The sequence below is a fragment of the Ochotona curzoniae genome, unplaced genomic scaffold (assembly GCF_017591425.1).
Source record: "Ochotona curzoniae isolate NIBS_2020 unplaced genomic scaffold, NIBS_Ocur_1.0 contig_1014, whole genome shotgun sequence".
In the NCBI taxonomy this organism is placed as follows: domain Eukaryota; kingdom Metazoa; phylum Chordata; class Mammalia; order Lagomorpha; family Ochotonidae; genus Ochotona; species Ochotona curzoniae.
Window position 1 is genome coordinate 37,804,154 of NW_024464920.1, and position 14,571 is coordinate 37,818,724.

At 37.0% G+C, this 14,571-nt stretch overlaps 2 protein-coding genes across 2 annotated transcripts; one reads left to right on the forward strand and one right to left on the reverse strand.

Annotated features, from left to right (window-relative positions):
- Positions 1-939, reverse strand: LOC121163282 (olfactory receptor 6C3-like). Its single transcript, XM_040990743.1, has one exon. The coding sequence runs from the start codon at positions 937-939 to the stop codon at positions 1-3; it is 939 nt and encodes a 312-aa protein (XP_040846677.1).
- Positions 940-11,278: 10,339 nt separating this feature from the next.
- Positions 11,279-12,226, forward strand: LOC121161521 (olfactory receptor 6C6). The gene has a single exon (XM_040987956.1). It carries the CDS (start codon positions 11,282-11,284, stop codon positions 12,224-12,226), a length of 945 nt encoding a protein of 314 aa, XP_040843890.1. The 5' UTR covers positions 11,279-11,281.
- The last annotated feature ends 2,345 nt before the right edge of the window (positions 12,227-14,571 follow it).

Consider the following 14,571-nt stretch of genomic DNA (forward strand, 5'->3'; position numbering starts at 1 on the left):
TCATTTGTTTCTATAGAACACGACTTTATGAATAAAGTTTTTGAAAGCTTCTTTCACTTGCTGGTTCCTCAGGGTATAGATAAAAGGGTTCAACATAGGAGCGATTGACGTGTTGAGAATGGCGACTCCTTTGGTCAGTGATGCCCTTTCCTTTGCTGAAGGCTTCACATACATGAATATGCAGCTTCCGTAAGAAATGGAGATGACAATCATATGGGAGGAACAGGTGGAAAAAGCCTTCTTCCTCTGAGTGGCAGATGGGATTCTCAGAATGGTGCTAATGATGCGTACGTAAGACAGGGTCACTAAGGCCAGGGTGAACAGCAGAGTGACAAAGGCGAAGTAAAAGCCAATCATCTCCAAAAGCCGTGTATCTGAGCATGAGAGTTGTAAAATTGGGAAATAGTCACACGAGAAGTGATCAATGACATTGGAAGCACAGAAATCTAACTTGAGGACAAGCATGAGTGGTGGGAAAATAGTCAGAAATCCTCCCAGCCACGAACTGAAGACAAGGAGGGTGCAAATTTTCTTATTCATGATGGTGGTGTAATGGAGAGGCTTGCAGATGGCAACGTAACGATCATAAGACATGGCAGTGAGAAGGAAAAATTCAGACACACCCATGCAGATGAAGAAAAACAACTGAGCCAAGCAATTGTTATAGGAAATGGTCTTGACTTTGGTCACGATTGATCCCAAGAATCTGGGAATGGATACGCTGGTGAATGTAATTTCTAAGAAGGAGAAATTCCGAAGGAAGAAATACATAGGGGTCTTTAAATGTGAGTCTATCAAGGTGAGAATGATGATGGTTAGGTTTCCAGTGACACTCAGTATGTAAGTTAAAAATAAAAAGATAAAAATTACAACCTGAAGCTCTGGGCTGTCTGATATGCCCAAGAGCACAAACTCTGTAATTATTGTGTGATTTCGCATACTGGTTTTCTTTCAATAAAATCTACTGGTGAAAAACAAAACAAAAAGAATAAATGCATATAAAGGATTTGAAGATTTAAATATTGATATTGATAGCTCTGATCCGGTGAAGCAATGGGCTTTTTCCCATGAAGAATTTTTTCAATATCCACTCAATTCAATTAGAGCAAAAAGTTGTACACATTCTCCTGTTAAAGGTGAATAGACTCACACTTGTGTTAAAATTTCACTCACTAGTAACTTTACGTAAAACTACACATAATCCAATTTTCTATAAGCATGAATCATCATTGATTTTTACATTACAATAATGTTTCTGAAATATGTCAATAGTTTCGTTATAGAGAAATTCTTTTTCATTTCCAAAACTCTGAGTTTACGGGTTTAATTTTGGTTTTAATTCTTATTTTATTAAAAAAACTTATAAACCTTAATGATGGATATTGATAACTTCAGCATCATACATGAGCTTCCTAATAAGTATGATTACTTTTGCTCAACGTGTTTTCTTTTAAATACAAATGCATTTGTTTTTGCTATCAAAGAAATAGTAGTATAGAAGTCATCTCAATTGTAAAGAAGAGAAAATTTCTGAAATTGTTGAAAAGACAACAGAAGTCAGATACAACAATTTTCAAACAAGCGGGGTTCAATAAAAATAATTCTATGATATCATAACTTGGGGTGTCACTTTACAATGTTCATGGAATGGAAATTAAAAGTTAAATTTATTTTGGTGCATACAATCATACACACTTTTTTTCATATTATGTAGTTTCCAACAACTTTTAAAGATCCATCTATGCATTGATTTCAAAAGTGTATTTAACTAGAAAAAATAATTTAAAATTTTATTTTCCATAGTTTTCCCCCTTAATGGTATATTCGTTATTTTTTGAGATACCATGTTTTTAATTTACAGTCAAAGGCTTCATGCTTCATTAAATAAAGAGTTGAAAAAGTAAAATTTTCATCAGGATAATAAAACAGGTCTGTAAACACTACTCAGATGAAAGGATGCTCAGCTTCACTCATATAAAGTAAATTAAAACTAGAAAATCAGAATAGTATATAATTCCTACCAATTTTGAACTACCTTTTTATTTATGGGCTTCTTTTTTGTACCTAATTTTATGTTCATTATTTAATCAAAACCTTGCTTGGATAAAACACTATTACTGCCTGAAGATGTAAAGAAGTTTTTTTTGATGTTACTTTACCTAATGATGTCATATTGTCTCCTTTCTTGAAGATCAAATAGTCAGAAAAAGGAAAACTTGTTTGGGATTTACCTCATATAAGCCAACATTCTGTAAAAAACAAAAACAAAAACAAAAACGCAGTCTATGTAACTTTTAATTACTCTGTTCCCTCCTTCTTAGCAACCAGTGTTCTCTCTTTGATCTAAGTTATCAGTGGTATTGTTGTATTTCATTCTTTCCTTGGCACGAATTTGACATTTCAGCAGGTGATAAGCATTTTTCATTCTGCACTTTTCTTCTCCTTATTTCATTTCATTTTATTTTATTCTTGTGATGGTCAGCACTTTTTTCCTTTGAGAGGAGACATATTTTGTTATTAATGCATTGGCCAAACTGAAAGATAAAAAGACAAAGAATCATGGTTTTCAGCAACCATAGATATGCTAAAGTGATACTATAACAATGATGCAATTGATTCCCAAAATTAAACTGAATGAAAGACAAAAATGTATTTGTTTTTCTTCAACAATGTATTTGTTAAACATAATTCCATATATGTCTGTTAGGGAGGTGTCCTGTTTACTTTTGTCTCTATGTAACATCCCTCACATGGAGCAAAAGCAAGCCAGGTGCATGTAAATTTCCCCAACCATAAGTAAAAATAAATTTTATCCATTTTATCATTCTGTACTAAACCTAAATGTTGTTTTGACACAAACTTCAAGAAGCTACTGTTATAATCCTGAGAGAGGTCTTACAGTAAGTTCCAGGAAATCCTACTTTAAGATACAGGAAAGTAAAACATTTCAGGCTTTTCTGTGTGAAATAAAGATTGGATAGGACACTATTTTACCTTCTCTATTCACTGTCTAAATTCCTGAGAGTGGAGACTGAAAGATTCCAGCAGGGATACATCTCAGGGATGTGGTGATACCATGGCATGCCTTTCTGCAAAGCCCAGCAGTGCTGCGAGATTAAAGCCAGCCCAGCAACCAGAAGACACCATCAACTCCTATCCCTTTGGCTGTGTTTTACTTTCCTAATATACGCCTGGCACTTGGGTGGCACTCCAGAGATCATTTGTTCTCAGTTCCTTTGGGGTTGGTTAAATCCAAGACTGAAGTACTCCTCAGTGGACCTTTCATGAAGACTCATTCCTATGTCTTAATCGTTTATACATCTCCATCACCATATAGCAGAGATGACAACACAAACATTTTACTATATTTAAAATCAGAAAAGTACTTGAAACTTCAGCCATCCATTAAAAAAAAATAAACAGCAATGTGCTTAGGTTTATGAAAAGCAAGGATCTGTCATTGTAGCGTGTAATGCCATGTGGAATGGTCCTTGTCTTCCAACCAAGATTCCTTTCCTCCACACCTTTAACCAGTGTTAAACATTTATCCTAAATTCTACTGGATTTTTTCTGTACATTTACACATGTACACATACTTGTCTCTTAAAACACTAATAATATTATACTATTTAAGAGACATCTGGGGCCCGGCGCAGTGGCACAAGTGGTTAAGGTCCTCACCTTGCACGCCCGGGATCCCATATGGGCGCCGGTTCTATCCCGGCAGCCCTGCTTCCCTTCCAGCTCCCTGCCTGTGGCCTGGGAAATCAGTCGAGGACGGCCCAAAGCTTTGGGACCCTGCACCTGCGTGGGAGACCGGGAAGAGGCTCCTGGCTTCGGATCGGCATAGCATCGACCGTTGCGCTCACTTGGGGAGTGAATCATCGGACGGAAGATCTTCCTCTCTGTTTCTCCTCTCTGTATATTCGCCTTTCCAATAAGAAAATAATAAAAATAAATCTTAAAAAAAAAAAGAGACATCTGCACTCCCATGCTTACGTAGCACTATTGAACACAGCCTAGAAATGAGAACAAGCGTCATGTTCATCAACTGATGAATGGATAAAGAACATTATATATCTATAATTATATATAACATATTTAGATATTTATATTAGTATATATTTATATAATATAAAGTTATTATATGATATATATATACACACACACAATGCAATGATAGTCATAAGAAGTTGACATTCTGTCCCTTGTAGCCACATTGATGAAACCAGAGGTCATTGTGATAAGCCAAGCAAACCAACAATGTGTAGAAAGGTAAATATCACATGACATTTGTGATATTTGATCACTAATATGTGGAGTATAGAAAAAGAGATGATCTTGGGCCTGGCACAGTAGCCTAGTCCTCGCGTTGCATGTGCTGGGATCCCCTATGCGCACCAGTTCATGTCCCGGCTGCTCCACTTCTCATCTAGCTTTCCACTTGTGGTCTGGGAAAGCAATTGAGGATGGTCCAAAACTTTGGGACCTTGCACCCATGTGGGACACATGGAAGAAGCTCCTGGCTCCTGGCTTTGGATCAGCTCAGCTCCAGCCATTGTGGCTGCTTGGGGAGTGAACCAGTGGATGGAAGATCTTTCTCTCTGTCTGTCCTCCTCTGTAAATGTGGTACCCATAAATATGCACAATTTCTGGATCTCTTTTTAATTATTTCATTCCTCCCTAACATTTTGAATTTTTTAAAAAAATAATGTTTATTTATTTTTAAAGGCAGAGTGACAGAGAAAGGAAGAGTGAAAGAGAGAGATATAGATATATATGTGTGTGTGTATGGGAGGGAGGGAGAGAGAGAGAAAGAGAGATCCATCACATACTAGTTTAGGTCCTGTTGACCAAAGTGGACAATGCTGATCCAAGCCTGAGCCAAGAGCCAGGAACTCCATCCAGCTCTCCTGTTTGGATGGCAGGGAGCAAGCACTTAGGTCACATTCCTCTGCTTTCTGAGGTGCATTAATTGGAATCTGGATTGAGAGCAGAACGGCCAGAGATTAAAACATCACTGTGATGTGGGGGTGACAGGATGGCAAGCAATGGTTAGCAGTGGCTTAAACTGTCTCATCACAATGCAAACTCCCATCTTGAATTTTGGATTGTTGATACCCACTTTACCTCTTTCTATATTGCCTGTATGTTAGCATACTCATTATTTTCTTAATAACTTTGGGTTTTGGTGGTTTTCTGTTTTGAGTGTGTTAAGAACTGTTCAATGTTGTGTTTTGCTTGATGGGCACTGAATCCAAAGACACAGTTCTGTACTTATTTTCTGACTGTGAAAGGTTGGATTAATATTGGGTGGCTGTTTCCTGTCTCTGGGTACTGGGGTGGTTGGGAGGGTAGGTGTGGTTTTTTTCTCATTGCTTCCCACCTCCCCCCAGATACAGGAAAAAGAAATGGAAATCTTGGAAACAATGATCACACCCACATTTCTCGAACCCTTGTTCCTTTCCACCCTGAATCAATCACGAAAACATCATCTAAAATAAAAATTAAAAAAACCCAAAACAAGACCACTACCTTAAATACTATACAAAAATCAACTCACAATGAAGGACAAGACAGGAAATCATTGAGCTGCTAGAGGAAAACATACATGGAACATTACAAGACATCGCAAAGACTTCTTGGGTGAGATCCGTAAGTATAGGCAATAAAGGGAAAAAATAGACTCATGGGATTACATCAAGCAAGACGTTTCCATGCAGCAAAGGGAACACACAAAGTAATGAATAGAATAGGAGAAAATATTCACAAAGTACATATCTGATTAAGGATTAATGAACAGAATATAAGGAACTCAGGAAACTCAGCAGCAAAATGAGCACTCCTGTCAAGAAATGAGCTAGGACAATGAGCATGTATTTTACAAAGGATGATATACAAATGTCCGAACAACACATGAATTAATTTTTAGGATCACTGACCATCAGAGAAATACACATAAAAGCACAAATAAGTTTTATCTTACCATAGTTAGAAAGGCTATCATGCAAAAATGAAAAAAATAACACATCCTGATGGGGATGCATGGAAGTGGCACCCTAACACACAGTTGGTGGGAATACTAACTAGTTCAGCCATTCTGGAAGGCAGGATGGCCATTTCTTCTGAATCCGAAAATAAATCTACGATGTGACCCAGCCATGCCTCTCAAAGACGATGAAATCAGTATATGAAAGACCTGTCTCCAGGTGTGTAGCAGCTCAACTCACAATAACTAAGAAATAGAATCAACCCAGATGTGCATTAACTGATGACTGGGTAAATAAATTGTAGTATATATACATAGTAGAATAGTACTCAGCCAGAAATAACAATGAACCCTGTTTGCAACAATATAAATGTAACTGGAAACTGTCATTCTTGGAGAAATAAGCTAGTCCCTGAAAGGCGGGTATAAGAAATTATCCCTGACTTTTGGTAAATAATATATAGGGTGTAAAAATAACATGATGCATGTGAGTTAATGTGTCGTTTTGGGATTTGGTCATTATTTATAGTCCTCGTTTAAACTCTTAATGAACGAATTTTTCTACCTATTATTTGTTGAAAATCTTTTTTAGTGAAGGGTCAACCCTATGAATATAAGAAAAATCTGAAGTGTGCCATTGTCAAAATTAAAAGAAAAACTGTGAAAAAGAATGAGGAGCAAGGATGGAGTGTGGGATGAAGGGAGGGTAGTGTGTAAAATATTGTGCTCTGAAATAAATTATAAACATGACATGATTATGCTTTATACAAATAATAAAGTAAAAAATAGGTAAACAAAATAGAAATACAATTATAAAATTAATACACATTTTAAAAAATGGTAATGCTGAGAAATATAATGTGTTTAATTCAGTGTGGAAAATACTCATTCTTTTGCAAAGTAATTCTACTTCTAGGTAATCACACATAACAAAAAATAAAAATGTGAGGAACATTTTTCTTTTTGATTTTTAATAATAGAGAACAGATTTCATGTATTTTACAGGTACATTCTTGTTTTAAATTTATTTATTTTTATTGCAAATTCAGATATGCAGACAGGAGGAGAGACAAAGAGGAAGATCATTCTTCCACTGATTCACTCCCCAAGTGACCACAATGGCTGGAGCTGAGCCAATCCGAAGCCAGGACCCAGGAGCCTCTTCCATGTCTCTCATGCAGGTGCTGTGTCCCAAGGCTTTGGGCTGTCCTCAATTACTTTCCCAGGCCACAGGCAGGTAGCTGGATGGGAAGTGGGCTTCTGGGACTAGAACTGTGCCCACATGGGATCCCTGTACGTTCAAGGCGAGGACTTTAGTCACTAAGCTACGGTGCCAGGACAGATAGGTACATTCTAATATAACAGCACTTCCCTCTTTTCCTCTCTCCTTCCCTCAATTCTCTATCCCTCTTTTCTTTCTTTGATTTAAAATGTTTACAAACATATCATTCCAAGCCACTCTAAAGTTACAGACATTATACATAACTGACCATAATAGTCAGCAAGTAAACGGTAGATTGCAGTTGCACAGGTGTGTAAACCAGAGCTAAAAACAGGTCACATTACAAGATGTCTCTTTAATTCCTATATATCTTTTGTATTCTATATTAATTACCCCATTTCAGAGAAAAACATATGCTGGTTGTCTTTTTCAAACTGGCTTATTTTACTAAGTATCAAGGCTTTCACTTGTACCATTTTGTTGCAAAAGACAAGATCTTGTTCTTCTTGTGGCTGAGTAGTATTCCATGATGCAGATACACCACACGTTCTTTGCCCATTATCAGTAGAGGTGTTTCTGAGTTGGTTTTGTGTTTTAACTGTTGAGCTGCAATAAACATGAGTGTACAAGTAACTGGTTCACATGCTGATTTTACTCTATTTGGGTAAATTCTCAGGGTAGTATGGCTAGCTCATATTGTAGATCTATTTTCAGATATTTGAGGGATTGCTCTCTTGTCTTGCAGAACATCTATACTAGCTTGCATTCTCACCAACAGATTTAGTTTTTACCCTACATCCTCAGTGAGATTTATATTTCTTATTATTTTTATTTTTAGAGGATGGCTATTTTAACTGGGATGAGGTGAAACCTCCTTGTGTGTGTGTGTTTTTTTTTTTAATTTGCATCTTCCTGATGGCCAGTAATCCTGCACATTTTTTCATGTGTCTGTTGGCCATTTGTATCTCATCCTTTGACTAATGCCTTTTCATGTCATTTGTCAACTTTTTAGCATGATTGCTTACTGGGAAACACTTTACTAGCAAATCATTTATACTAGTAAGACATTAAAATAATGTAAATGTTTTACAGTAGACAAACCAAATAACGATTTAACTCAGAAGCAGTGTGATAACTGCTACTGCTACTTAGCTCGGTGTTCTTAAGAAGCACACATGTATATGTGTACCAGTATTCATTACACTGCGTATATAAATCAACTTGGGATTTTCACTGTTCCCAGAGAGAGAACAGGCTGGTGACATTGCTGCTAGCTGGCTTGCGACTTTCCTAAATCACCTTTGATGAACCTCAGGGGTATATTCTCTTGAACTTTTCCTTAAAGTAGACTACTGGGGTGGCTATTGTGGGGGGTGGGTGGGGGACAAATAATTAGCAGTTTCTTGACACTGATTCCTATAGAAGAGTTTTATTTCAATAGATTCCCTTGAGTCTATACTAAATAGAAAGTGGTAAGGTTGCAGCATATTATAAGTATGTAGTTGGCTGTGTAGTATCTTTTTCTTGAAAAGCATTTGCTTTGAGCAGATGACTTTCTGGTTTTTAAGTTTTAAGTTACATTTCTCTTATTTTAAGGAGCAAAAGTGAAGTTTTGAGTAATAGGAATCTCAACTGTCTGCAAATTTCACAGTTTTAACTCATCTAGTCTGAAAGGTAGATCACCATTAAAATAATTAACATCTGAATGTCAAATTTCACAGTGAGCCTGACTTTGTGGGAATGTGGAAATTCTTTACAGAGCCACAGTGTGTGCATGCTGCCCCTCCAAAGAGAAATCAGTGGGAATAGAGCTCTCTACTGGAGAACAAAACAGAGTCAGAAAAGTGAGTAAAGTGGCCATCTGTTGTTAGTATGTAACTCTTGCATGTACACCAAGGGAAAGGATAGCCTAGAGAAGGTATATTAATTATAATTTTAGCTTAATTTCAAATTCAGAAACTGAAATGCATGTACTCTTAATCCAGTTTGAGGGGAGGGTTTACATTTAAGCACAAAATTCATATTTTTTAATCCCCTTAAATCCTAATTTAGTTTACGATTATGTATTAATAGATGTGAAATCTATTCACATTCTGTGACATCGGAATTTATATTCTGTGATTTGACTTATGAATTAGGTGGTATCCTAGGTGAAGTGATGCAAAAAACAAAAAACACAACTGGCCAGTAACTTTTATTTATAATTTGAGAGAATTTTTCTAGAACAATGTATTAGAGTCATGTATAGAAATTGGCTAACTCCTAGAAGATTTTTCAAATCAGATGTAGAGGAAGACTCAAAGTTTTAGATATTATGTCAGATGCATATATGTGTGCATATATCTATAGATATGTATCACAAAGGTATGTGTAGATGTATCAGAAATGTGTATGTACATCAGAAATGTAATATAAAATACAAATTTTTGATTGTACAGTATCTGGTACCTACACAGACTAAGTCATCATTTTAAAGAATTCACTAATATCTGATTCAAAGATAATATTGTGTATATAATATATAAATGTTATTTTCTTCCAAGTCAGTTCAGAAAGTGGGCTTTGAGAAGGATAGCAATATAAATAAAAGAAATGCAAAATACTGAAGAAAGAGAGCACTAAACATCTCTTTTAAAAGTGTGTGAATAATGCACTTTTAAAAGATGCACTTTTAAATGAAATGCTATAGTTCATATTATGGGCATAGTATACATGGAACTAAATAAAATTGTTATCTGCAGAAAGAAATACAGGAGATAACATTTTTATTGAGATATTCAATAGCTTTAAAAATATAGAGAAAGCAAAAAAAAAATGCCAAAATTATAGAAGCATATGAAAATACATTTCAAAAGGGTGAATTGAGTAGAACACATACTGTTCTTACTGGAATATGAGATTTCTTATTTTTCAGGTTTATTTTGTCTCATTTGCCTCATATGGTGGTAAGTCACTGCCATTTTAATACAGAAAAGAGAATCGAGAACACGGATGATAATACTGGTGTAATCTCAGTGCAGAGGAAATTCCAGAATCTATTGAACCTAACTTGTTCTCAGAAAGGTGTATTTACTTTTATTTGAAAGGCAGATTTTAGAGAGAGAGCAGGAGAGACAGAGACAAAGGTCTTCCATCTGCTAATACACTCCCCAAATGGCTGCAACGACCAGAGCTTGCCATTCTGAAGCCAGGAGTAAGAAGCTTCTTCTGGGTCTCCCATACCACTGCTGGGGCCCAAGGACTTGGGACACCCTTCCATGTATCCAAGGTTACAAGCAGAAAACTGGATAAGTTGAGCAGCCAGAATATGAACCAATGACCATATGGGATGTGAATGCTGAAGATGGGAAGTTAAGCTTATACTGGTCGTTGAAGCTGAAACAGTTTTACCATTAGAAACTGATATATGTTTTGTCACTGAAAAGCTCAAGAGTTGTGATATGATCACAAATGTTAATTTTGAAATATCACCCTGATGATCATCATGAAATCAATTTACCACAGTTTGTCTAGTTTGGATCAAAATAACAGGAAAGTAAATCTTAAGTAATGACCATGATTCGATTTAAATTATACATGGAGATCAATATCCATTTAGAAGTGATAGCAAAAAATCAATATGTTCCAATTGTATCTATAATTCAGATTCTGGAGACAAAATTTGAGGAATGCCAAAATGAGAAGTACTAGGTTATTAAACATGATTTTGTGTTCATCTGTGGTGCATACTTCTATGTCATACAGCCTTAAGCTATAAGAAGTAATTCTAAAAGAATATTTTTCCAAAAAAAGATTGTTTGAAAAGATATATTTTTCTGGATTAGGACATGTAACTACTAGCATCTATGGTGTTATTTAACAATCATAATAGGAAGATGGAATTAGAAGATTACTTTGGTGCAAAAATAATTGAAACCTGTGGGTATATTTTCATAATTTGTACAATGTGAACATTTGAAGTTGTCTACAATTGATAGGAACATATGAGCCTACGCATGTTTATATGAGTGTATTCTGATGTTGCTCCTTTTTTTCCGACGCAACTTTGGCAAGGCTCAGAGGAAAAAAAAATGAAGAATCAGTCCATGGAGATACAGTTCATCCTTGCAGGACTGACAGACAACCCACAACTGCAAATTGCTGTCTTTCTGTTTCTGTTTCTCAACTACGTCTTGAGCCTGACGGGGAACTTAGTCATTATCGTCCTCACTCTGCTAGATCTTCGTCTCAAGACCCCCATGTATTTCTTCCTCCGCAATTTCTCCTTCCTAGAGGTCATATTTACAACTGTGTGCATTCCAAGATTCTTGATAACCATTGTGACTAAAGACAAAACCATCTCTTATAACAGTTGTGTAGCTCAATTGTTTTTCATTCTTTTATTGGGAGTCACAGAGTTTTACCTCCTGGCTGCCATGTCCTATGACCGCTATGTTGCCATCTGTAAACCACTGCATTACCCACTCATCATGAACAGCAAAGTGTGCTACCAACTTGTCCTCAGCTGCTGGGTCACTGGATTCCTTATCATCTTCCCTCCTTTAGTCCTGGGACTCCAGCTAGATTTCTGTGCTTCTAAAATAATTGATCACTTTATGTGTGAAACTTCCCCTATTCTGCAGATATCTTGCACAGACACACATGTGCTAGAGTTGATGTCTTTCATCTTAGCTGTTGTGACGCTCCTGGTCACGTTGGCATTGGTGATTATCTCTTATGCTTGCATCATCAAGACTATTCTGAAATTTCCTTCTGCCCAGCAAAGAAGAAAAGCTTTTTCCACGTGTGCTTCCCATATGATTGTTGTCTCCATGACATATGCTAGCTGTATCTTTATGTATATTAAACCCTCAGCAAGAGAAAGAGTGTCTGTCTCCAAAGGAATTGCTTTGCTGTATACTTCAGTTGCTCCTTTATTGAACCCCTTCATCTATACTCTAAGGAACCAACAGGTAAAAGATGTCTTCCAGGATATTATACAAAAAATTTTTAGTTTAACAAGAAAAACGTTGTAAGAATATCATCCCAATTACAACCTTACCATAAAAATGAAAGAAAAAAATATTTCGATGATGTCTTTCTACCTCATGAGTTATCCTATTATTATCTATTTATTATTTTTCAATTATTATTTGGAAAATAGAGATATATATAGGCTGAATCATGCACTGACAGACCATAATGAGCTTGTTTCCTGTTGCTTGCCTAGCAAGCAATGTCAAGGTCTGAATCAGGCTGAAGACAAAAGCTGAGAACCCAATCCAGGCTTCCCATTTTACATAGGACAACTCTGCTGTCTCCCACAGCTTGCATTAGCAGGAAGAAAGAATTGGGAACTGGAATTGGAATTTGAACCTAAGCGCTCCGATACAGGATGTGGTTATCTTTTGCTTTAAATTTTTTTTTTCCATTTTTATTTCAAAGACTGTGAGACAGAGACAGTTTTAGAGAAATCTTTCGTCCTCTGGTTCAGTTTCCAAATGCTGACAACAGCAAAGGTTAGGCCACGCTGAAACGAGGGTTCCAGAAATCAACCCAGACCTCACACAAATGTGACATGGACCCAGATACGCGAGCCACCACCTGATGCATCGCAGTTTGTGCTGGAACCAGAGACAGAGCCGGGACTCAAACCCGTGTCCTCTGAAATGAGTATACAGGCCTCTCCAGCGTTGTTTTTACCTGCTGTACCAAAGGTCTACCAACTAGTCTCCATATTTTAACCAATTTATCCTTTAGCATATCTATTTCCAGAAACCGTGAACAATAAAATACTCCTGGTGTAATTGTTACTGACTTCTGTAATTCGTTGATTAACTGAACTTTTTAAGGTATGCGTTGAGCTCTCTCCCTCTCTGACCCCCTCTCTCCTTCTCTCCCTCCCTCTCTCTTCCTCCTTTCCCTCTCTTCACCCCCTCATCCTCCCTTCCTCTCTCTTTTCTTCTCTCCCTCCCTTGCTCTCCCTTTTTCCCTCTCCTTATTCACCTCTCAATAACAGAAGTATGGTAGTCCTTGCCTGTGATGCCAGCACCCCATATGGACACTGGTTCTAGTCCCAGCTGCTCCACTTCTGATACAACTCTCTAATAATGGTCTGGAAGGGCAGTGGAGGATGGCCCAAGTCCTTGGGCTTCTGTACTCAATGAGAGAGCCAGAAGAAGCTCCTGGCACCCAGAGCTGAGAATCAAACCCAGGCACTCTGATGTAAAACATGTGCATTCCAACCACTAGACCAAATGCTTGCTCCTGTTTATAATTAACACTATAAGTATACATACATAGGAAAAACAGTGTGATGTTCACACATGTGTATAATACATAATAATCAAACCAGCATGCTTGCTATATCCTTAGCCTAAAACATTTTATGTTTTTGTGATGCACCAAGTTATCATTGCTGATATTTCTGAGTTAATTTTTTTCTGGGAAACAGTCAAAATGTACTCTGCTAATTATGCATTACATTTTTCCTGGGATTATAATCTTGACATCTCCAATTATAGAAGTCATTGAAAATATATTGAAGATATAAAATTTAATATTAACTCCTCAGGGAGATCACTTTTGGGAATGATTTTCACTATGAACTGTCAGGGTGGTAAATCAGAGTACTGTTACTTTAAACACTCACGGATATTGTTGAAGTTTGGCATAGAGATGTAAATACAAGCAACAGAGATAGAGATAGTTAAGAGAAATACGTTAGAGATGTTATTAAACTTTCTGATTGTGGAGATAACGGCATGGAGGAATTGAGATAATTCACATTTTCTTAAAGATTCATCCATTTTTATTGGAAAGGCAGATTTACAGAGAGGAGAAACAGAGAGATCTTCCATCTGCTGCTTTATGCCCCCAAGTGGCCATAATAGCTGGAGCTGTGCCAATCCAAAGCTAGGAGCTGGGAGCTTCTTCCTGGTCTCCCATGTGGATGTAAGGTTCCAAGGCTTTGGGCCATCCTTCCCTGCCTTCCTAGTCCATAAACAGGGAGCTGAATGGTAAGTAGAGCACCTGAGACCAAGCCGGCACTGCAGGGGGAGGATTAGCAAGTGGAGCCACTGCGCCCGTGTTTTTTACTCCCAACACATATTTATATGTATGAATTTCAAAAATTGTTTTAAAAAGTAATTCATTTAAAAGTAAGAGTTACATAGAAAGAGGTAGAAAAAGAGAGCTCTTTCAACTGCTGGCTAACTCTCCAGATGACCACAATGGCCAGAGCTGGACGAGTCTAAAGCCAGGGGCCAGGAACTCAAACTGGGTATCCCACATGGATGGCACAGATTCAAACACTTCAGCTGCTTTTTAATTTTGCTTTTATTTTTTAAAGATTTATTTAATTTTATTGGAAAGTCAGAGG

What these genes read in the sequence shown, in the direction of transcription:
- LOC121163282 (XM_040990743.1), bottom strand. Translation starts at nt 939, where the DNA reads ATGCGAAATCACACAATAATTACAGAGTTTGTGCTCTTGGGCATATCA.
- LOC121161521 (XM_040987956.1), top strand. Translation starts at nt 11,282, where the DNA reads ATGAAGAATCAGTCCATGGAGATACAGTTCATCCTTGCAGGACTGACA.